At 51.8% G+C, this 23310-nt stretch overlaps 1 protein-coding gene across 3 annotated transcripts in view; it reads left to right on the top strand.

The window, feature by feature from the left end:
- nudt6 (nudix (nucleoside diphosphate linked moiety X)-type motif 6) overlaps positions 1 to 23310 on the top strand; it is a 182765-nt gene that overhangs the window by 117801 nt on the left and 41654 nt on the right. For 2 of the 3 annotated variants that reach the window (XM_072495698.1, XM_072495699.1), the window contains exon 3: positions 1588 to 1643. In XM_072495698.1, the coding sequence (XP_072351799.1) occupies positions 1588 to 1643 (56 nt within the window). Of the gene's footprint in view, positions 1 to 1587; positions 1644 to 2395; positions 2494 to 23310 lie in introns of those variants that run through there. The other variant, XM_072495700.1, reaches the window with a different exon arrangement.

Genomic DNA, 23310 nt, shown 5'->3' on the forward strand with positions numbered 1-23310 from the left:
ACCCAGAATCCGAAGATTCTTCCTCCTCGACCTATTCTCCAGGTCCTCAAATCTTTCCGCCCACCTCTTGTGCAGCGCCTCGTGCGCCTCCACCTTCACCGCCAGGCCCAAGATCTCATCCTCGTTCTCCGAGGCTTTTTGCCGCACCTCCTGGATCGCCGCCCCTTGGGCCTTCTGGGTCTCCATAAGCTTCTCAATCGCCGCCTTCATTGGCGCCAGCATTTCTGTCTTCAGCTCCGCAAAGCAGGGTTTAAGGAATTCCTGCTGCTCCTGCGACTACTGCGCCCATGCTGTTTGGTCTCCACCCGTTGCCATCTTGCTTTTCCTCCCTCGCACTTTCCGCTGCACCAGGATCACTTTTTTAACCGCTCCACTCCTGGTCCAATCCATATAATGTCGGGGGGAACCTTGCTGTCACCTTCCCACACTGGGAGTAGCGAACAATTGCCATTGGGGCCCCTCTGAAGAGCCCAAAGGTCCGTTCCCGGTGGGAGCTGCTGAACGTGCGACCTACCTAGGCATAGCCGCAACCGGAAGACCTACAAATCCAATCTTGTCCTTTGTTCGTATCGTAAGTAAGGTCCCCTGGGTAAACTAGCTTTAATATAAACTGGTCAAAGTGTCTAACATTTTAGACAACAGCTGACAGATTGTATCAAATGGGCATGTCGTTCGGCTGTTTGTAATTGGCAGAGTACTGACTCTATCCAGCCCGTAGTTGCAAAACTCAGAACATGATCCTTAACGTTAGATGTGATTCTGCGATTGGACAGCACTTGCTGTACAATCCCGAGTGTGCTAGGAATTATACTAACAACCAAGTTATGATTATCAGTCAGGCTCACGGTTTGGCTCATTCATGCTTGCTAGAAGCTACAAAAATTCATACACCGGGTCATTGAGTTTCACCGACCCTCCAAAAGATCACTAAACCATGGCCCACTCCTTCGCCCTATTACAAAACCCCACACACTGACCATGGCCAATCCATCTAACCTGCACATCTTTGACACTATGGGGCAATTTAACATGGCCAAGCCACCTAATATGCACATCTTTGGACTTTCATTGGTGCATTCTCCGTGTCAATGCTTCGACCAGTGAGAATCGACTTGGCAACCAATCAGTACCATTTTTCCATGTCGTATAAATTGTTCCTCCCTTAGAAATTTGGCATCCTTTCATCTGTCTTGATGTGTGCAAGATGAAAAGCTTCAACAGCATGTCTCTTTTTTCAGCAACACAGTACTTCCCTTTGACTATTAAAGGATTTTGTTTTTAAGCTTTTAAAGTTGACACACCTTTCATTTCACTTCTGGAGCAGATTCTGTTCAAATTTCTCTTAAGGGGTGACTCATCAATTAAACAGAGAGAATATTGTTAGAATAACCACAAACATTGTAAGAAAACATCAGAAATGCAACAGTTCTCTAAAGGATATTAATTCATAAAAAGGACACTCAGTTTTTATATTATGTAATTTTGTGGTTTTCAGGGATTTTGTTTTTCTACTAATTTCCTGCGATCTACAAATCTGTGCTGCAGACTGGGCAGCCATTCAATCTTTGTTTCTTGTCCATCTTGTAGGTGCAGTGCTCGATGAAGCCACTGGTAAAGTTCTAGTTGTGCAAGATAAAAATAAGGTAAGTCGAATGTTAATGATCCATTGATATTCATGGCGGATAGGCATAATGATGTTCCAAGAAAAAACCAATTACTGACAACATCTGTTTGATTGCTGTTGGCAAAACATCTAATAAGTCATTCATACACTGGTCAGTTAATTGATGTCCATGCACTGTGATGCGCTTACTTAAATGGAAAAGAGGCAAAGTTGCATTTTATCTTTTGCACATAGATGTTGATTGATTCCAACCTGACTGTCTGTGTGGAGTCTGCACATTCTCTCCGTGTCTGTGTGGGCTTCCTCCAGGTGGTCCAGTCTCCTCCCACAGTCCAAAGGCGGCAATTGGGAAGATGCAAGTGGGGAAGGCGGCGGGGCCGGATGGGTTCCCGGTTGAATTTTACAATAAATTTAAGGACAAACTAGAGCTGTTGTTGGTGGAAATGTTCGAGGACGTGATGGTCAGAGGGGTCTTGCCGAAAACTATGGGTCGGTCTCCATCTCATTGCTGCTAAAGAAGGATAAGGACTCTGTGGAGTGTGGGTCTATAGGTCCATATCTCTGCTGAATGTGGATGCGATGATATTGGCAACGGTGCTGGCGTTAAGGTTGGAGGTGTGCCTTCTGAGGGTGATTGGGGAGGATCAGACAGGGATCGTTCAGGGCAGACAGTTCTCATCCAATGTGAGACGGCTGCTGAATGTGGTGCTTTCTCCTGCAGAGGGAACGGAGTTGGAGATGGTGGTGACATTAGATGCGGAGAAGGCGTTTGATCGGGTGGAGTGGATTTTTCTGATTGCGGTGTTGGAGAGTTTGGGATTGGACCGAAGTTTGTGGCATGGGTGCAGTTGCTGTATAAGGAACCAATGGTGAGTGTGCGCACAAATTAGATGAATTCACGGTATTTTCATTACACTGTGGAACGAGGCAGGGGTACCCCATGTCCCCCCTTCTGTTTGATTTGGCGATAGAGCCCTTGGCCATTGTGCTGAGGAGCTCAGAGTTGTGGAAGGGGATTGTGAGGGGGGAGAGTGGAACACAGGGTGACCTTGTACACGGATGATTTGGTGTTGCACATTTCGGAACCGGGCTCCTCAGTGGAGGGTTTGCTTCAAAGATTTGGGATGTTTTCAGGGTATAAGCTGAATTTGGGGAAAAGTGAGTATTTTGTTGTTTCCTCTCCAGGGGCGGGGGCTGGGTAGGGGGGTTGCCATTCCGTGTGGCAGTGTCTCACTTCAGGGGCGGGATTCTCTGGCGCTGTTTTTCAGACAGGGGTGGGATTCCCACCATGCCACTCGGGGGCTGTTGGCAGCGCCCCCACCGGCAATTCTCCGGGCCCCAATGGGCCGAGCGGCCGTCCATTTTTGGCCAGTCCCACCAGAGTGAATCACTCAACTCACGTACCAGCGGGACCTGCCAGGTAAGTCGGCGGGGGTGGTCCTCAGGGCGGGGGAGGGGGGGCACAGGGAGATCCGACCCCGGGGAGGGCCCACACGGTGGCCTGGCCCACCAATCTGCAGGCGGGCTTGTTCTGTGGGGGCACTCCTTTCGCGCCGGCCCTTGTAGGGCTTCGCCATGGCCAGCGCAGCGAAGAGAACCCCCCGCACATGCGCGAGATCACATCGGCCCTTCGGCGCATGCGCAAAATTCGGCTGGAGCGACACCAACCCCTCCGGCGTCCACTTAGCCCGCGAAAGTGAGGAGAGTTCCACACTTTTGGGGGCTATTGACGCCGGATTGGTTGGCGCCGGTTCTCCTGCCGGAGTGGGGACTTAGTCCCCAGAAGAGAGAATCCCGGCCCAGGTATCTGGGGATCCAGGTGCTCCGGGACTGGGCAGCTCTTCGGACGTTGAATTTCTGTAGCTTGGTGGGGAGGGTGAAGGCTGATCTGTCGAGGTGGGATAATCTTCCTCTGTCGTTGGCGGGACGGATACAGCGGTGAAGATGAACATTACCATGATTTTTTTTTGTTTCTGTGCCTGTCGGTCTCTTTGCCTCAGGTCTTTTTCAAGGGGATGGACAGGCTGATCTTTTTGTTTGTATGGACAGGGTAAGGAAGGCGGCGCTCCCAAGGGGACGGCAGTCGGGGGGGTTGGGCGGCGAATGCAGAGAATGTTCAGTGATGGAATAGGGAGGCGGGGATTCTGTGGGTAAGGATGAAGGCGGGCTCATGTAGGCAGTCAGGGTTGCGGGCGCTGGCGATGGCGCCGCTCCCGTTGGCTCCAGGAGAGTGTTCAGTGGTGGTGGCCACGCTGAGGATTTGGAGGCAGTTTGGGCAGCATTTTAGATCGGGAGCGGCGCCAGGGAGGGTAGCCAATCGGGGAAATCACAAATTTGAGCCGGGGAGGATGGATGCGAGGTTCCGGGGATGGGAGGAGAGGGGTATCAGGGAGATGAAGGATTAGTTTCTGGGAGGGTGGCTTATGAGCTTGAAGGAGCTGAATGAGAAATTGGGGTTGGCGCAGGGGGAGAGTTTCTGGTACATGCTGGTGCGGGACTTTGCAAGGAAGTTGCAGATGGATGATGGGAGCAGATGACTTAATCTTCACCTCGGTGATTGTTCACAGGTGGGTCTTTTTAGGGTGGAGGTCAGCTTCTCCACCCTGTGCCTCAACGTGGCAGAGGGATTTGTTGGAGTTCTTAGCCTAGGAAAAGGTGAAATTTGCATTAAGGTGTTGAGTGATGGATCCCACAAAAGCTGGGGTTTATTCAATCTGCATTTTGGAGAGCTGGTTACCATTCACTGCTGAGGTGGGGCGGAGGAGAGGGAGGGAGGGGAGGTTTTGGTGCGTGAGGGGGTTTAATGTGTTGGGTGGGTTTATTGTTGTAAAATGTAAAATGTTGAAAATCTGGAATAAAAATACTTTTTTTTAAAAGGGAGATGAGTAACTGGAAAGAGATCCCAGGCTAAGGCAAAACCCTCTATTCCCCAAGAGTTTGCTTCTCTTGTTTATGGAAACAGCAGATATATTTGTGTTATATATACCACAGGCAACATATAAATTGTAATACAAGTTTTTTTCCCCACCCTGGAAGTAAATATCATGAACAGCAGTGAATTTGGTGGATAAGGCAACAGTGGTTAATGGATTGGGTGGACACTGATGGACCAAATAGCCTTTTCTCCCCTTTCTTCTAATATTCACATTTTGTGTCATATGTTGTCACAGAATTTGGCCATTCTGCCCAATTGGGCTATGTCAGTGTTCATTCTCCCATGAGCCACTCCTCGCAATCTACTTAATTTAATCCCAACCGCATATCCTTTATGCATATGTTTAGCTTTCCCTTAAACACATCTGTGCCATTCACCTAAACTACTCCTTGTGGTAGAGAGTTCCACACTCTCTGGGTAAGGAAGCTTCTCCTGAACTTATAGCTGAGATTCCCAAACTGTACTTCTGTCATATTCCCTTCCAGATCCACCAGCTGCCTATTTATCCCTACCAGCTTATAGGTTTATTATTTTAAACCATTTAATACCCCAGCAGTCAAATTATAATACACATATATTGCATCATCAGTCCCTCAATATTGGGATGACCTCTGCAAGGCTTCACAATTAGATGACTCGGCAGGGCAATCCCAGAGCCACAGGTCTTTGCACAGAGAGGACAAGAGTTGCCCTGAGGGAGGGGAATTCTGCCCAACCCTGCTCCTACTGTTTTTTTCACTTTGCAGCAGAGTCCATGCAGTCAGGCTCCCAACCGTGCTTCAGGTCGCCGGATGAAAGCCTGCTTTTCTCAGGATGTTGCCACATGTACATACAGCTTAAACAATAGTTCAGTGGTACTTCTCACCATTAATGTGATAGATTATGTTTATTCAAGTATAGGCACATAATATTTGGAGTGATGTGTGAAAGTTTGTGTCCTAAGTTGTTCTCTATGCAAAGGCATTGGCAATACATTGACTTCATTTCAGTGAGTGATTAAAAATCCATTTTCACACAGGTAAGTTGCAGGAAATAATATCAAAACCTTGACACCCTTGTCTGACAATTGAAGTAAATTTGTTTGCATTTGGAAACATGTTCTCTTTAAGCTGCGTGGCTGCACAGCAGTCCAAAATTTCCTACACAAGCTGAACAGAAGTTGGCCCCTTTAAGTCACGATGCATGCATGGCCGCAAAAAGAAATGAACTTAAACAAATCGGCCACAAGCTCTCAAAGAAAAATTAGAAGATATGTCAATTTGAACCCAAAACTATTACTGGAACTCAATCTTGAGCCTGTCATCAGTTGAGATGTCCAGAAGAGCTTTTATTTTTTAATTGACAAGTGACATGGGTACTGCCAGAAAAAGTTGTGAAAAGTTAGCAAACCTAAGTGTTTTCATTGCCATTGATAGACAGAGAGTGTGGAGATTATGGGGCGGGATTCTCCGAGCCCGCGCCGGTTTGGAGAATTGCTGTTCACGGCAGAAAGTCGCGTGACGCCGGTCCGACGCCTTTTCGCAATTCTCCGAAGAAGCGAAAACGACGTGGTCGTGAAAGGCGGCGCTCGGCCCGGAGAATCGCCTGAGATGGTCCGCTGAGTGATTCTCCGGGCTCCCGGCGATACTGCGGCCCGGATGGGCCGAAAAACCGACGGTGTGACCCAACGTCACGCCAGCGCGGTTCTAACGTGGTTTTAAAAATCATCACCCAGTCGTGCTGGCTGACAATTCGGCAGCAGGAGGTAGGGGTCGATGTGGGGGGGACCTAGGGCTGGTGGGATGGGCACGGCCAAGACTGGGGGATGAGGGGGGGAGGCCCTTCAGATTTGGGGGGGGGGGCATGGAGAGGACAGCCCCGCCAGCCGGGAATGGCCCGCCATGGCATGGCAGTGCCAAAGCCACGGACGCCATTACAGTGGCCAGGCTGGTGGGCACTGACCCTGGGCGTTGGCTGAGCGCAAGCCTCCTGGCCGTGCAGATCGGTGCCGGACCCCACCGGCGGGTAGGTCCAGGGCCCCACCCACGGCCGCCCCCAGTGAGGGCAGTGCCATTCTACTGTGGAGGGACGGCCAACAGGAGTCGGGGCACCGAGGGTGCGGGCAGGGGTGGGTGGGGTGCGTGGTAGGGGCGCAAGCTGCCAACCAGGGTGGCCATGTAGCCCAAGGCATCTGGGTGTGGATGTGGTCATGCGACATGGTTAAACTTGTTGTCTACCCCTACACCCCCGGCAGATCATAATGTTTGGGCAACAGCCAGCGATGCTGGCCGCCGTGGCGGGGGCCGCTGCCCTGCATGCAGCCCTGTGGCAGCGTCACGCAGGCGGCTCAGAGAGGCGGCGAAGGCTGCAGCAGAGGAACGGGCTGCAGAGGGCCAGCTGGCACCCGTTCAGGCTGGAGGGCCGCCTGCCCGACAGGCGCAGGAGGAGGAGAAGGACCACGACGAGGGCGAGGCGCAGGATGTGGATACCGATGAGGAGGAGGGGGTGAGGTGGGAGGAGGAAGTGGTGCCACGGCGACGCCCGATGAGGCCTCGTGTCTCCCAGCGCCGCATGTCCTTCCTGGACAGACCGGACACAGCATGCAGGATGAGACTCCGAATGAACCGGGAAACCGTCGCCTGATGGTACACCTGGCACCGTGTGGGACTGGGGGAGGACATCCTCTCCCTGTGGCCGTCAAGGTGACAGTGGCCCTGAACATCTACGCCATGGGATCGTTCCAGTCACTGAGTGGGGACCTGTCCGGCATCTCCCAGGCATCAGTGCACAGGTGCATCCGTGCAGTGACGGACGCCCTGCATGATATTGCGGAGTGCTACATCCAGTTCCCTGTGGACCGCGCCCACCAGAATGCTCGGGCAACGGGCTTCGCTACTGTAGCCAGGATACCCATGGCTCAAGCGGTGATTGATGGGGTTCACGCCATGCGGCCAACAGCGGATAACAGGGTGGTGTTCGTGAACAGGAAGGGGTCCTCTCCATGAACATTCAGGTGGTCTGTGACCACCAGTTGAAGATCCTGCACGTATGCGCCCATTACCCGGGCAGTGTGCATGACTCTTTTATCCTGGCACAACCGTTCATCCCCGCCATGTTCGCGGGACCCCCCCCCCTCGGCTGCGGGGCTGGTTGCTGGGCGACAGCGGTTACCCGTTGCAGTCGTGGCTGATGACGTCTAAATGGAGGCCACAGATCAACGCGCTACAACAATGCCCATTGTGCAACCAGGGGCGTGGTCGAGAGGTACTTTGGGCTGCTGGAGTGCTCTGGAGGGGCCCTCCAGTACCCGCCGGAGAAGATCGGCCGCATCGTTGTTGTCTGCTGCGTCCTCCACAATATAGCCCAGCAGAGGGGCGATGTGCTGGAGGTGGAGGAGGGTGAGGCAGAGGGGCAGGAGGATCAGGAGGAAGGGCACGCCTTTCCAGATGAGGAGGATGGGCAGGGGGGGCAATCGATGGGACATGGGGGCTGGATATGGACGGGAGGCTCCACGATGCCACTGGCAGGGCCAGCGAGCACGGGAGCCGTTGATCGCCGCAAGTTTCACCAACTAGGGGGGTAGGGGTTCACTGAGCAGGGTCACTGACACCACTGTACTGCACCACCTCACTACCCACCACCCATAGATCCCACACCACCCATGCACACCACCCCTCCATCCACCGGCGGCACAAAGGGCTGGGCTCACACGTTGCTTGAGTAAGCGGGTGTGGTCCATGCCATGGAGGATGATGACAGCCCGCTCTGCGATGTGCTCTGAACTCCAAACCATTAGACAATGTCTGACTCATGGCCACAGTTACACCCTCCACCTTGGTGATCCCTGTATGCGTGCTGGACACTTCAACACATGGCCCTGTCGAATTGCTGGGGAGGGGTGGCGTAGATGTCCGGGGGAGGGGTACATTACACCCACCGGGGCTCAACGTTCCATCATCCCGCGACCACAGTGGCACTCAGTCCCCTACCCGACCCCGCAAGCATCGGACATAGCACAGAGGCAGCTTGCATTGGTGTAACAGTGAGTTTAATTAGAAAGGTTCCATACACATGCCCTAGCCCCTATAACTAAGCTGTGCCCTGCACCCATGCAAACTTACTAGGTGTCTAACTTCCTGGCCTTTCGGGCCCTACCATTACGTCTTTGTGCTTCCCCAGAAGGTACAGCAGAAGCGGAGCGGACTGCTGAGACTCCTGCCCTGCGACTTGGCTCCCCATTGGCGCTCGTTTCCTGGGGCGGCCCAACCTGGATGGGCCAGGCTGCTCCTCGGGCATCCTGGATGGCGTGGTGCCACCCTGTTCTGCCCGCTGACCGCCAAGGACGGAATGGGAGGAGTCCGAGGTGCCGCGATGTTCCAGGACCTCCCCTGCAGGAGGCACGACACGGGTGTCCCCTACCTCTCCATGGGACAGGGGTGCGAGAGGAGACAAGGCCCGAGGCACCACCGTCACCTGACGCTGCCAATCCTGGAGGCCCGCTATGGTATCGACTGAATGTTAGCAGCGATGGAGCTCAGGGAGTGGGCCATTCCTGTCTGGGACTGCGCCACCTCCCTCTGGGCCTGTGCGGCGCCATCCAGCACCTGGGCAATGCCGCCGTGCTCTCAGCGATGGTCTGCCTAGACTCGGCCACACTGAAATCTCCAGCTGGCTCTGGCACATGGCTGCCTGTGAGAGGACCATGGGTGACGCATGCGCATGAAGCCCCATGCCTTGCATAACCTGACCCATGGCTGACACCGTTGCCCCCATTGCCTCTAAAGCGGATGCCACCTGTGCGGTGCCGGCCTGGGTGTCAGCCATGACCGGCATCATTCCCTGCTCCTGGTCTCTTCCACCTGCGTCTGCAGCTGCTGGAAGCCGGACGTCATCCCATTGTCTAGTCCCTGGGTGTCTGACTGCATCGAGTCTATGGGTGGGTCTGGTACGTCCAGAAACCCGGGAATCGTCTGGGCGGCAGCTGGTTGCTGGGGCCGGTCTGCCCTCCGACCGTCCAGCCCCTCAGCTACTCCTACCTCCATCTGCTGTACCGGTACAGCTGTGTGGTGCGCACCAGTGAGTGTCCCAGAAGCCTCATCACTAAATTGCAAAACCAAGGGGAGAGTCTCTGCGATGGTGGAGGGTGTGGGAGACAGCAGTGATGAAAAGTCCATGTCGTCATCGGAGCCAAAGTCCGGAGTCTCCTGCGTCGACCCCGCCTGTGTGTCAGTGTCCGGTCTGTCCGTCCTCTGTGTGTCCGTCCCCTGTGTGTCCGTACACTGTGTGTCCGTACACTGTGTGTCAGTGTCGTGGGTGTCCATGTCCTGGGTCTCTGTCGGTGGCAGGGCTTCTGTGATGGCTGCCTTCTCCGCCGTGGCGTGCGTCCCTGGGGGCCACTGGACCTGACACCTTCCATGGGCGTGGTACGCCAGATGGCCCTGGATGACCGGCGGCTGGTACTGTAAGACACAAGACAGCATGTACCATTAGACAGGCGGACGGGGGTGTAGTGGGGGGTTGGGGTGGGGGGGCTGGGGTGAGGGTGCGGAGTGGGGGGCTGGGGTGAGGGGGTGGGGTGGGAATCTGGGGTGAGGGTATGGAGTCGGGGGCTGGGGTGACGGGGGTGGGTGGGAGGCTGGGGTGAGGGTGTGGAGTGGGGGGCTGGGGTGAGGGAGTGGAGTCAGGCAGGGGAGTCTCGTTTGGTGGTGAGCCTCCGACCTGGCAACCGGCAACCTCCCGGTCCTCGGCTCTGCCTGCGAGGACCAGTGCCCTCTGCTCATGGACAGTGAGGGGGTGCAGTACGGATGGACCCCCTCCGGTTTGTTCCCGCTCCCTGTGGTTCTGAGCACTTTTATCCAGGGGGGGGAACAAACATCAGTGTTGGGCGGTCCGACACATGCAGCGCAGCTGTTGGGTATATGATGGCATAGGAGCACGGGGCTCCCGGCCAATGCGGCTGGCATGGGTGGGTGCAGCCCATGTGGGTCAGGCAGGGGGTTGTTGCCGTCCTCCGGGGGGGGGGGGGGGGATTTCACATGTGTAGGGGGTAGGGGTGGTGGTGCCAGGGGCACGTTGCTGTGTACTCACCTTGGCTGCCCTCGTTAGGTCATGCAGCGTTTTGCAGCACTGTTTGCCAGTCTGTGGGGTGTGCCCCACGGCGTTGACGGCCTGGCCCACCTCCCTCCACATACGCCGGACGGTGCTGTGCGGGTTGTGGTGGCCACGTCTGGGGCACAGGACCGCCCTCCTTTCCTCCACCGCATCCAGGAGCATGTCCAGGTCGTGGTCCCTAAACCTCGCGGCGGGCGGCGGCCATCTTGCGAGCGTCGGCAGTGAGCGCTGCAGGCACAACTTAAGCAACGCAGCGCCATGTCAATGACAGGGCCCGCGTATCCGACGCCGGTCTGGGGCCGCTACACCCGCGCTTCCCGCGGCGCCTGTGCTGGCCCCTTGTGCGGCCCTGGATCGCTGCTCCTAGCGGCCCGCTGACACTGTCGTAAAAGACTCCGCCGTTCACGACGGCGTCAACATTTAGCCCTATTATCGGATAATCCCGCCCATGGGCTTGAGTGGGGTGCTCTTTCCAGGGGCCGGTGCGGACACGATGGGCCAAATGGCCTCCTTCTGCACTGTAAATTCTATGATTCTATGAGGGAGCATGTGCTTGCCTCGCCAGTGAGATGCTGCTTGATGCCACCTCCTGTAACTGCAGCTTATTCATAGTTGTCATTGAGAATGTTGAGAAAATTTTGCCGCCACAAAGCAAGCCAAAAATTACATATACCATTTACTCAATTTTGTCCTAGACATTGATGCTGGTTGTATTTAGCCCTTGAAATTTTAGTTGTAGCTTATTCAGTCAATAAAATACATCTGATAAGTAGCCCAGCCATGAGAGCTAGGATGATTCATGCATAACATGGAAGAGTGGGAATGGGTGGTCTATAAGCAATAACTTGACCTCAGAAATGAAATGAAAAATGAAAATCGCTTATTGTCATGAGTAGGCTTCAATGAAGTTACTGTGAAAAGCCCCTAGTCGCCACATAGGAGGCTGGTACGGGAATCGAACCGTGCTGCTGGCCTGCCTTGGTCTGCTTTAAAAGCCAGTGATTTAGCCCAGTGTGCTAAACCAGCCCCAGAGTGATGTTCAATGAAATATGCCAAGATCTGGCCATGTGTCAGGCATCAAACATCAGTGTAATGTTATTAAACATACTTGCTAACTCAATACATCAAGTGGAAGATATTCTGGAACATGCTTATAAACATGTTTTTATAATGTTTATCACCTTCACAGTATTTGTCCAGCGCCTTGGTCAAGATTGTTGTGTTATGTAATTTGGAATAACAAAAGCTGACACTTACAAAGAACAAAGAAATGTACAGCACAGGAACAGGCCCTTCGGCCCTCCAAGCCTGTGCCGACCATGCTGCCCGACTAAACTACAATCTTCTACACTTCCTGGGTCCGTATCCCTCTATTCCCATCCTATTCATGTATTTGTCAAGATGCCCCTTAAATGTCACTATCGTCCCTGCTTCCACCACCTCCTCCGGCAGCGCGTTCCAGGCACCCACTACCCTCTGCGTAAAAAACTTGCCTCGTACATCTACTCTAAACCTTGCCCCTCTCACCTTAAACCTATGCCCCCTAGTAATTGACCCCTCTACCCCGGGGAAAAGCCTCTGACTATCCACTCTGTCTATGCCCCTCATAATTTTGTAGACCTCTATCAGGTCGCCCCTCAACCTCCTTCGTTCCAGTGAGAACAAACCGAGTTTATTCAACCGCTCGTCATAGCTAATGCCCTCCATACCAGGCAACATTCTGGTAAATCTCTTCTGCACCCTCTCTAAAGCCTCCACATCCTTCTGGTAGTGTGGCGACCAGAATTGAACACTATACTCCAAGTGTGACCTAACTAAGGTTCTATACAGCTGCAACATGACTTGCCAATTCTTATACTCAATGCCCCGGCCAATGAAGGCAAGCATGCCGTATGCCTTCTTGACTACCTTCTCCACCTGTGTTGCCCCTTTCAGTGACCTGTGGACCTGTACTCCTAGATCTCTTTAACTTTCAATACTCTTGAGGGTTCTACCATTCATTGTATATTCCCTACCTGCATTAGACCTTCCAAAATGTATTACCTCACATTTGTCCGGATTAAACTCCATCTGCCATCTCTCCGCCCAAGTCTCCAAACAATCTAAATCCTGCTGAATCCTCTGACAGTCCTCATCGCTATCCGCAATTCCACCAACCTTTGTGTCGTCTGCAAACTTACTAATCAGACCAGTTACATTTTCCTCCAAATCCTTTATATATACTACAAACAGCAAAGGTCCCAGCACTGATCCCTGTGGAACACCACTGGTCACAGCCCTCCAATTAGAAAAGCATCCTTCCATTGCTACTCTCTGCCTTCTATGACCTAGCCAGTTCTGTATCCACCTTGCCAGCTCACCCCTGATCCCGTGTGACTTCACCTTTTGTACTAGTCTACCATGAGGGACCTTGTCAAAGGCCTTACTGAAGTCCATATAGACAACATCCACTGCCCTACCTGCATCAATCATCTTAGTGACCTCCTCGAAAAACTCTATCAAGTTAGTGAGACACGACCTCCCCTTCACAAAACCATGCTGCCTCTCACTAATACGTCCATTTGCTTCCAAATGGGAGTAGATCCTGTCTCGAAGAATTCTCTCCAGTAATTTCCCTACCACTGAAGTAAGGCTCACCGGCCTGTAGTTCCCTGGATTATCCTTGCTACCCTTCTTAAACAGAGGAATAACATTGGCTATTCCCCAGTCCTCCGGGACATTACCTGAAGACAGTGAGGATCCAAAGATTTCTGTCAAGGCCTCAGCAATTTCCTCTCCAGCCTCCTTCAGTATTGTGGGGTAGATCCCATCAGGCCCTGGGGTCTTATCTACCTTAATATTTTTTAAGACACCCAACACCTCGTCTTTTTGGATCTCAATGTGACCCAGGCTATCTACACACCCTTCTCCAGACTCAACATCTACCAATTTCTTCTCTTTGGTGAATACTGATGCAAAATATTCATTTAGTACCTCGCCCATTTCCTCTGGCTCCACACATAGATTCCCTTGCCTATCCTTCAGTGGGCCAACCCTTTCCCTGGCTACCCTCTTGCTTGTTATGTACGTGTAAAAAACCTTGGGATTTTCCTTAACCCTATTTGCCAATGACTTTTCGTGACCCCTTCTAGCCCTCCTGACTCCTTGCTTAAGTTCCTTCCTACTTTCCTTATATTCCACACAGGCTTCGTCTGTTCCCAGCCTTTTAGCCCTGACAAATGCCTCCTTTTTCTTTTTGACGAGGCCTACAATATCTCTCGTTATCCAAGGTTCCCGAAAATTGCCGTATTTATCCTTCTTCCCCACAGGAACATGCCAGTCCTGAATTCCTTTCAACTGACACTTGAAAGCCTCCCATATGTCAGATGTTGATTTGCCCTCAAACATCCGCCCCCAATCTATGTTCTTCAGTTCCCGCCTAATATTGTTATAATTAGCCTTCCCCCAATTTAGCACATTCATCCTAGGACCACTCTTATCCTTGTCCACCAGCACTTTAAAACTTACTGAATTGTGGTCACTGTTCCCGAAATGCTCCCCTACTGAAACATCTACCACCTGGCCAGGCTCATTCCCCAATACCAGGTCCAGTACCGCCCCTTCCCTAGTTGGACTGTCTACATATTGTTTTAAGAAGCCCTCCTGGATGCTCCTTACAAACTCCGCCCCGTCTAAGCCCCTGGCACTAAGTGAGTCCCAGTCAATAGTGGGGAAGTTGAAGTCTCCCATCACCACAACCCTGTTGTTTTTACTCTTTTCCAAAATCTGTCTACCTATCTGCTCCTCTATCTCCCGCTAGCCGTTGGGAGGCCTGTAATAAACCCCCAACATTGTGACTGCACCCTTCTTATTCCTGATCTCATATAGCCTCACTGCCCTCTGAGGTGTCCTCCCGCAGTACAGCTGTGATATTCTCCCTAACCAGTAGCGCAACTCCGCCACCCCTTTTACATCCCCCTCTATCCCGCCTGAAACATCTAAATCCTGGAACGTTTAGCTGCCAATCCTGCCCTTCCCTCAACCAGGTCTCTGTAATGGCAACAACATCATAGTTCCAAGTACTAATCCAAGCTCTAAGTTCATCTGCCTTACCCGTAATACTTCTTGCATTAAAACATATGCACTTCAGGCCACCAGACCCGCTGTGTTCAGCAACTTCTCCCTGTCTGCTCTGCCTTAGAGCCCCACTGTCCCTATTCCCTAGTTCTCCCTCAATGCTCTCACCTTCTGACCTGTTGCTCCCGTGCCCATCCCCCTGCCATACTAGTTTAAACCCTCCCGTGTGACACTAGCAAACCTTGCGGCCAGGATATTTATGCCTCTCCAGTTTAGATGCAACCCGTCCTTCTTATATAGGTCACACCTGCCCCGGAAGAGCTCCCAGTGGTCCAGATAACGGAAACCCTCCCTCCTACACCAGCTGTTTAGCCACGTGTTTAGCTGCTCTATCTTCCTATTTCTAGCCTCACTGGCACGTGGCACAGGGAGTAATCCCGAGATTACAACCCTAGAGGTCCTGTCTTTTAACTTTCTGCCTAGCTCCCTGAACTCCTGCTGCAGGACCTCATGCCCCTTCCTGCCTATGTCGTTAGTACCAATATGTACAACGACCTCTGCCTGTTTGCCCTCCCCCTTCAGGATGCCCTCTACCCGTTCAGAGACATCCTGGACCCTGGCACCAGGGAGGCAACATACCATCCTGGAGTCTCTTTCACGTCCACAGAAGCGCCTATCTGTGCCCTGATATGGAGTCCCCTATTACTATTGCTCTTCTGCGCTTTGACCCTCCCTTCTGAACATCAGAGCCAGCCGTGGTGCCACTGCTCTGGCTGCTGCTGTTTTCCCCTGATAGGCTATCCCCCCTGACAGTATCCAAAGGGGTATACCTGTTCGAGAGGGGGACAACCACAGGGGATTCCTGCACTGACTGCCTGCCCTTTCTGGTGGTCACCCATTTCTCTGCCTGCACCTTGGGTGTGACCACATTTATGTAACTGCGATCTATGACGCTTTCCGCCACCTGCATGCTCCTAAGTGCATCCAATTGCTGCTTCAACCGAACCATGCGGTCTGTGAGGAGCTCCAGTTGGGTGCACTTTCTGCAGATGAAGCCATCCGGGACGCTGGAAGCCTCACGGACCTGCCACATCTCACAGTCAGAGCACTGCACCCCTCTAACTGACATTGCGTCAATTAATTAAAATTAAAAGTTTTTAAAACATTTTTTTTTTTAAGTTACTGTTAACTATCTGTTTCCTAGCACTAGATTTCTAATATAAATGCGAAAGCTAAATATAGTACTCTCCGATCTCTGGCTTAGATACCCCTCTAAATTATAATTAAATAATTATGTTTAATTAGTTACCAATGCTTAATATTTTTAATTTAGTGTAGATTCACAACCAGCCACTCAGGTCACAGCTTTTCTGTGATGTCACTTCAGTTTCCCCCCGACACACACTATTTGAAAAAGGTATAAAAGTAAAAATGAGTAAAAATCACTTACTTACCTTCTTACCTTCTGAGTGTCCTAGATGTTCTCAGGTTCTCTCCCTGACAGAGACTGCTCCTCCTCCTCCTCCGAACGGCTCCCGAAACTAGGCCGCAATCTTTTAAAATCTCCGCTCTGACTTGCAGCTCCTGCGCTTTTTAAATCTCCCGCGCTTTTTAAATCTCCCGGCTCTCTCTCCTCCCGCGCTTTTTAAATCTACCGCGCTTTTTAAATCTCCCGGCTCTCTCTCCTCCCGCACTTTTTAAATCTCCCGGCTTTCTCTCCTCTCGCGCTGTTTTCAATGTCCCGGCTCTCTCTCCTCCCGCGCTTTTTAAATCTCCCGGCTCTCTCTCCTCCCGCGCTTTTTACATCTCCCGGCTTTCTCTCCTCTCGCGCTGTTTTCAATGTCTCGACTCTCTCTCTTCTCGCGTTGTTTTCAATGTCACGGCTTTCTCTCCTCCCGCGCTTTTTAAATCTCCCACTCTCTCTCCTCTCGCGCTGTTTTCAATGTCCCGGCTCTCTTTCCTCCCGCGCTTTTAAAATCTCCCGCGCTTTTTAAATCTCCCGGCTCTCTCTCCTCCCGCGCTTTTTAAATCTCCCGGCTCTCTCTCCTCTCGCGCTGTTTTCAATGTCCCGGCTCTCTTTCCTCCCGCGCTTTTTAAATCTCCCGCGCTTTTTAAATCTCCCGGCTCTCTCTCCTCCCGCGCTTTTTAAATCTACCGCGCTTTTTAAATCTCCCGGCTCTCTCTCCTCCCGCACTTTTTAAATCTCCCGGCTTTCTCTCCTCTCGCGCTGTTTTCAATGTCCCGGCTCTCTCTCCTCCCGCGCTTTTTAAATCTCCCGGCTCTCTCTCCTCCCGCGCTTTTTACATCTCCCGGCTTTCTCTCCTCTCGCGCTGTTTTCAATGTCTCGACTCTCTCTCTTCTCGCGTTGTTTTCAATGTCCCGGCTTTCTCTCCTCCCGCGCTTTTTAAATCTCCCACTCTCTCTCCTCTCGCGCTGTTTTCAATGTCCCGGCTCTCTTTCCTCCCGCGCTTTTAAAATCTCCCGCGCTTTTTAAATCTCCCGGCTCTCTCTCCTCCCGCGCTTTTTAAATCTCCCGGCTCTCTCTCCTCTCGCGCTGTTTTCAATGTCCCGGCTCTCTTTCCTCCCGCGCTTTTTAAATCTCCCGCGCTTTTTAAATCTCCCGGCTCTCTCTCCTCCCGCGCTTTTTAAATCTCCCGACTTTGTCTCCTCGCGCGCTGTTTTCAATGTCCCGTCTCTCTCTCCTCCCGCGCTTTTTAAATCTCCCGGCTTTCTCTCCTCTCGCGCTATTTTCATTGTCCCGGCTCTCACTCCTCCCGCGCTTTTTAAATCTCCCGGCTCTCTCTCCTCCCGCGCTTTTTAAATCTCCCGGCTTTCTCTCCTCTCGCGCTGTTTTCAATGTCCCGGCTCTCTCTCTTCTCGCGCTGTTTTCAGTTTTGAGTAAAAGATGCTCCAGACTTTGAAGTGAGTTCAATGTGTTTTATTGAACTATTAGCACAGTTCTCAATGAGTTCGACTCTGCTAATCTAAATGTAGTAACTCAGTCTAACTGAACCAGCCTTGCTCTAAGCCACGTGCTGGGTGTGATGCTGGGGATACACCCTGCCTCACTCTGTAGATGTTGATCTGTGGAAAGAGACGGGGTGTGAATGCCTCATCCCTTTTATAGTGAGATACCACCCCTGAATGTCCTGATTGCTCATTGGTCGTGTCCTATTCTATGTGTTCATTAGTTGCATGTTTGCATATCATGACATCTCCCCTTTTTAAAAAATATTTTGTTGGCGTATGTGAATGTATTTACATGTGAATGAGTCTGTCTAACGTGACTGACGGAGGACAACAGAACAGAGCAAACAAAACAAACGTTCACAGGTCCAGTCTCTGAGGTTTGCGTCTGATCCTGGTCGACCGCCGGAGAGGTGGCAGATGGGATGACGGCGCCTTGACAGGCGGGATGGAAGCCTGACTGGTGGCCTCGTGGTGCAAGGTATCAGGAGGTGGCAATTCAACATATGGAAATGGAGGAGAAAGTGGTTGTGTGCAGGCAACTTTGCGCATTGCCCATCGATTCCTTTGCACGATGGAGCCATCAGCCATACGTACAACATAAGAGCGGGGCGAGGCCTGTCGAACAACGACAGCCGGGGCAGACCACCCACCATCCGGTATCTTGACCCTGACAGTGTCTGCCGGGAATAGCACGGCCAGATCGGTGGCATGGGCATCATTGCCCTCCTTTTGACAGTCTCTGAGCTGCTGTATCTTCTGCAGCATCGGGAGGTGATCCAGGTTGGGCAGATGTATGGCTGGAAGCGTCGTACGCAGGTCCCTGTTCATCAGGAGTTGAGCCGGCAACATGCCAGTGGAAAATGGGGTCGCCCTGTACGCGGCAGTGCAAGGTGTATGTCGGAAGCAGATGAGCTGTTTCACAATATGCACCCCTTTCTCGACTTTTCCATTGGACTGCGGATAGTGCGGACTGGAGGCGACATGCTTGGAAATTGTATGACCTGGCAAACGTGGACCATTCTCGACTGTTAAAGCATGGGCCATTGTCGCTCATGACGGTGATTGGGATGCCATGCCTTGAGAACATCTCCTAACAGGCTTTGAAGACGGTCCGAGAGGTGAGGTTCGGGAGCTTCAGCACCTCAGGGTAATTCGCGAAATAGTCGAAGGTCAATACGTAGTCGCAACCATTCACATGAAAGAGGTCGATGCCAACCTTGGACCATGGAGAGGTCACTATGTCATGCAGTTGGAGCGTCTCCTTGCTCTTCGCTGGCTGGAACCGCTGACAGGTAGCACAGTTCAGGACCATGTTCGTGGGCTGATGCCGGGCCAATAGACAGCTTGCCGGGCTCTGCATCTGCACTTCTCGACGCCCAGGTGTCCCTCGTGAATCTGGCGCAGCACCAAGCTCTGGAGACTGAGCGGAATGACAATCCTGTCCAGCTTGAGGAGGATACCATCAATCACCGTCAGGTCGTCCTTCACATAGTAAAATTATGGGCAGTGCCCTTTCTGCCAGCCATTGGTGAGGTTGTGGATGACACGCTGCAAGAGGGGGTCTTTGGCTGTCTCATCACGGATGAGAACTACCTTCTCATCTGTCGCCGGGAGAGTGCTAGCACACAGCTGCACCTGCGATTCGATGTGCTGGATGATCTCCAGCAGCTCACTGGGCGAGGTGACGGAGTGGGGCAATGCATCAGCGATGATGAGCTCCTTGCCAGGTGTGTACACCAAGTTGAAGTCATACCTCCTAAGTTTAAGCAGGATTTCTGCAACCGAGGCGTCATGTCGTTCAGGTCCTTGTGGATGATGTGGACCAGAGGCCTATGATCCGTCTCAACAGTGAATGTCGGCAGGCCGTAGACATAATCATGAAATTTGAGGATGCCGGTGAGAAGACCCAAGCACTCCTTCTCAATCTGTGCATATCTGGTTTCAGTGGGCGTCATCGCCCTTGATGCATAGGCTACTGGTGCCCAGGATGATGTGTCATCTCGTTGAAGCAACACCGCACTGATGCCATCCTGACTCGCATCTGTGGATACCATTGTCTCCGGGTCCGGGTCGAAGAATGCCAGGACTGGTGCAATGGTGAGCTTGGCTTTCAGCTCCAGCCACTCTGTCTGGTGTGCCGCCTTCCACTCAAAGGCAGTTGACTTTTTCACCAGGTCGCGTAGGGCCGTGGTGTGTGTGGCCATGTTTGGAATGAACTTGCCCAGAAAATTGACAATACCCAAGAAACGCAGCACCACCTTTTTGTCCTCAGGGACCTTCATCGCCTCGATGGCATTGATTTTGCCCGTGTCCGGGCGCACACCATGCTGTAAGATCTGGTTGCCTCGGAACTTGAGCGTCGATGTGCCAAAACAACATTTGGACCTGTTTAACTTTAGGCCGTTGGCATGTACACGGCGGAATATCTTCTGAAGACAGGACACATGTTCTTCAGGGGTCATGGACCATATGATGATGTCGTCCACGTACACACAAACCCCTTCAATGCCTTCCATCATCTGCTTCATGATGCGATGGAATATCTCCGATGCCGAGATGATGCCAAATGGCATGCGATTGTAGCAGTATCTGCCAAAAGACGTGTTGAAGGTGCAGAGCCTTCTGCTGGATTCTTCCAGCTGGATTTGCCAAAATCCCTGTGATGCATCCAATTTGGTGAAGAAGCGCACGTGTGCCATCTCACTCGTGAGTTCCTCCCGCTTAGGGATGGGGTAGTGTTCCCGCATGATATTCTTTTTGAGATCCTTGGGATCAATGCAGATGCGCAGGTCCCCCGAAGGCTTCTTTACGCACACCATCGAGCTGACCCAGTCAGTCGGTTCGGTGACCTTGGATATAATGCCCTTTTGCTGAAGATCCTTGAGCTGTGCCATCAGGCGCTCTCTCAGTGGAGCAGGGACTTGTCGTGGTGCGTGGACCACTGGCTTGGCATCAGGTCCTAGCAGAATCTTGTATCGATATGGCAGCGTGCCCATCCCGTTGAACACATCTGGATATTGGGCGATGATGTCGTCGATGCCGGCCTGAAGATCCACATGGGAGGATGTTGTGGTGTAAACCCTTTGAATGAGGTTCAGCTGCTTGCAGGCATGCGCACCTAGTCGGGATGCCCTGTCCGGCGTAACAATTTCAAAGCGTAACCGTGCTTGTGTGTGTCGGTTGGATTCATGCAGATGGCAGGATCCCAGTGCCGTGATGGCATTCCCTTTGTAATCCAGGAGCTTGCAGGCAGCTGGAAGTCTGTGGGGGGCTTCTTAATGCGTCTGAAGTCTGCCTGTGAGAGAAGGTTGGCAGAGGCACCTGTGTCCAGCTTGAACTGGATGGGGCAGTGGTTGACCTTCATCACTGCTCGCCATTCGTCCTCGGAATCCACAGCTAGGATTGATTGGACATGCGATGTGTCTGGTGTGGCATATTCACACTTTGTAATAATGCCCACATGGTAGACGTTGTCCAGGCATTCATCATCTGGATCCGTTGCACTGCCGGGATCAGAATCCTGTAGGCGTTGTTGCACACTCCGGATGCGCCGTCGTCGGAATTGGGAGCGCTGGCTCCTGACTGGTGGTGCATATCTGCACAGGGCTGCACAGTGGCCTGGCTTCCCGCAGTTTAAACAGCGTCTGCCTCTTGCAGGGCAGTGTTTCTTTAAATGGGCAGTGCCACAGTTCGAACACGTCATGACGTCGGCGTCCTGACGCTCCGTGCGTCGTTGCACATGCGCAGTGCGGTTCTCAGACGTCTGCACCTGCGCAGTGCGGTTTTCGGGCACTTCATTATCCTGTTCGCATCGCGCATGCGTTGGGCCCCGGGAAGAGCGCGCGAAATGGCCGCTGTCGTCAATGTTGAGGCGCTGCATCCGGGAGATGGCCTGCACACTCTCCGCCTCATGGGAGGCTTGTTTATCATTTTCTGCCGTTTTGTACTGGGAATAGCGATTTTTAGTGTGCTCATGCACTGTGCATGTTTCAATCGCGACTGGCAGGGTCATCTGCTTGATCTTCAGTAACTGCTCTCTCAGAGGATCAGAGTGAACTTCAAAAACGATTTGGTCTCTGATCATGGAGTCAGTGATATCCCCGAATTTGCAGGATTGCGCTAGCAGTCTAAGGTTAGTTAAATATGAGTTGAAGGATTCGTCTTTACCTTGCAATCGCTGCTCGAATATGTAGCGCTCAAAGATTTTGATGGTGTCCACCTCACAGTGGCTGTAAAACGTGTCCAGGATGGTCTGAAACTTTGTCTTGTCCTGGTCTTCGGCGAAGTGAAAGGAGTTGAATATTTCCAAGGCGTGATCACCCGCTGTGGTGAGGAGAAGAGCTATCTTCCGTGCATCAGACGCACCATTGAGGTCTGATGCTTCGACGTAAAGCTGAAATTTTTGCTTGAATGTCCGCCATTTGGCACTGAGATTGCCGGAGGTCCTGAGCTGGTGAGGAGCCTGAATCTTTTCCATTGTGCAGGTATACATTCGCTGGTCGTCACGGATCTTGCTGAGTTGAACTAACTAGATTGAACAGACTCCTGGTATCATGCTGTGTTATGTAATTTGGAATAACACAAGCTGCCACTTGATGCAGTTTTGAGTAAAAGATGCTCCAGACTTTGAAGTGAGTTCAATGTGTTTTATTGAACTATTAGCCCAGTTCTCAATGAGTTTGACTCTTGCTAATCTAAATGTAGTAACTCAGTCTAACTGAACCAGCCTTGCTCTAAGCCACGTGCTAGGGTGTGATGCTGAGGATACACCCTGTCTCACTCTGTCGATGTTGGTCTGTGGAAAGAGGCGGGGTATGAGTGCCTCATCCCTTTTATAGTGCGATACCACCCCTGAGTGTCCTGACTGCTCATTGGTCGTGTCCTATTCTATGTGTTCATTAGCTGCATGTTTGCATATCATGACAAAGATGTGAGCATACTTGTTGGTAGCGAGTGCTTCTCTTTGGGGACTGCAATGCACCCACAATGTATTGGGAATGATTGCTCTGATAAGCGTCAGTACGCCACCAATCATTTGCTTTGCTCTATCAGTGCAGATGATAATATTTGTATCATGTTGATTTATGAAGCTGCAACAAGAGAATCAACAAGAGAATCTCTTCAGTTGTTGTTCTGGCAAAACAAAGTGTCCTTCATCATTGCAACTTTGGAAATATGTCTTACGTACACAAGGTGAGCTAAGCCTGCCACATCAGTGGATTTGTCCAGCTGTAGATCAAAGTGCTGACTGCTTATAACAGTTCACTCATTGATTTAGGATATTATTGGCCAAGTCATTAGTTCAGCGTGGCATTGTTACTCAGCAATGGCACTAAAAAAATTAATTTTGGGGCCTTCTTTCCAACGATGTGCTTACCATGTCTGCAGGCATGGATAATATTAGTTCCTCTGATATGGGGCTTTCCCAACTTTGCAACTCTGTACCTCACTGGGCCTTAACATTGTCATCAGCAGCAGCAGAATACAAAAGTGTCTTGCTCACCATTAGTTGCACTTGTGTCAACTTGAACAATTCTATCAGTTTACCCTTATGTTCTTGATGTTTAGCTTCCAATTTAGAAGAATTACCTTTCGGCTGTTATTATCAGGACTTCACCACAGAACACACTACAAC

This window comes from Scyliorhinus torazame, chromosome 3, assembly GCF_047496885.1.
Source record: "Scyliorhinus torazame isolate Kashiwa2021f chromosome 3, sScyTor2.1, whole genome shotgun sequence".
Classification (NCBI taxonomy): domain Eukaryota; kingdom Metazoa; phylum Chordata; class Chondrichthyes; order Carcharhiniformes; family Scyliorhinidae; genus Scyliorhinus; species Scyliorhinus torazame.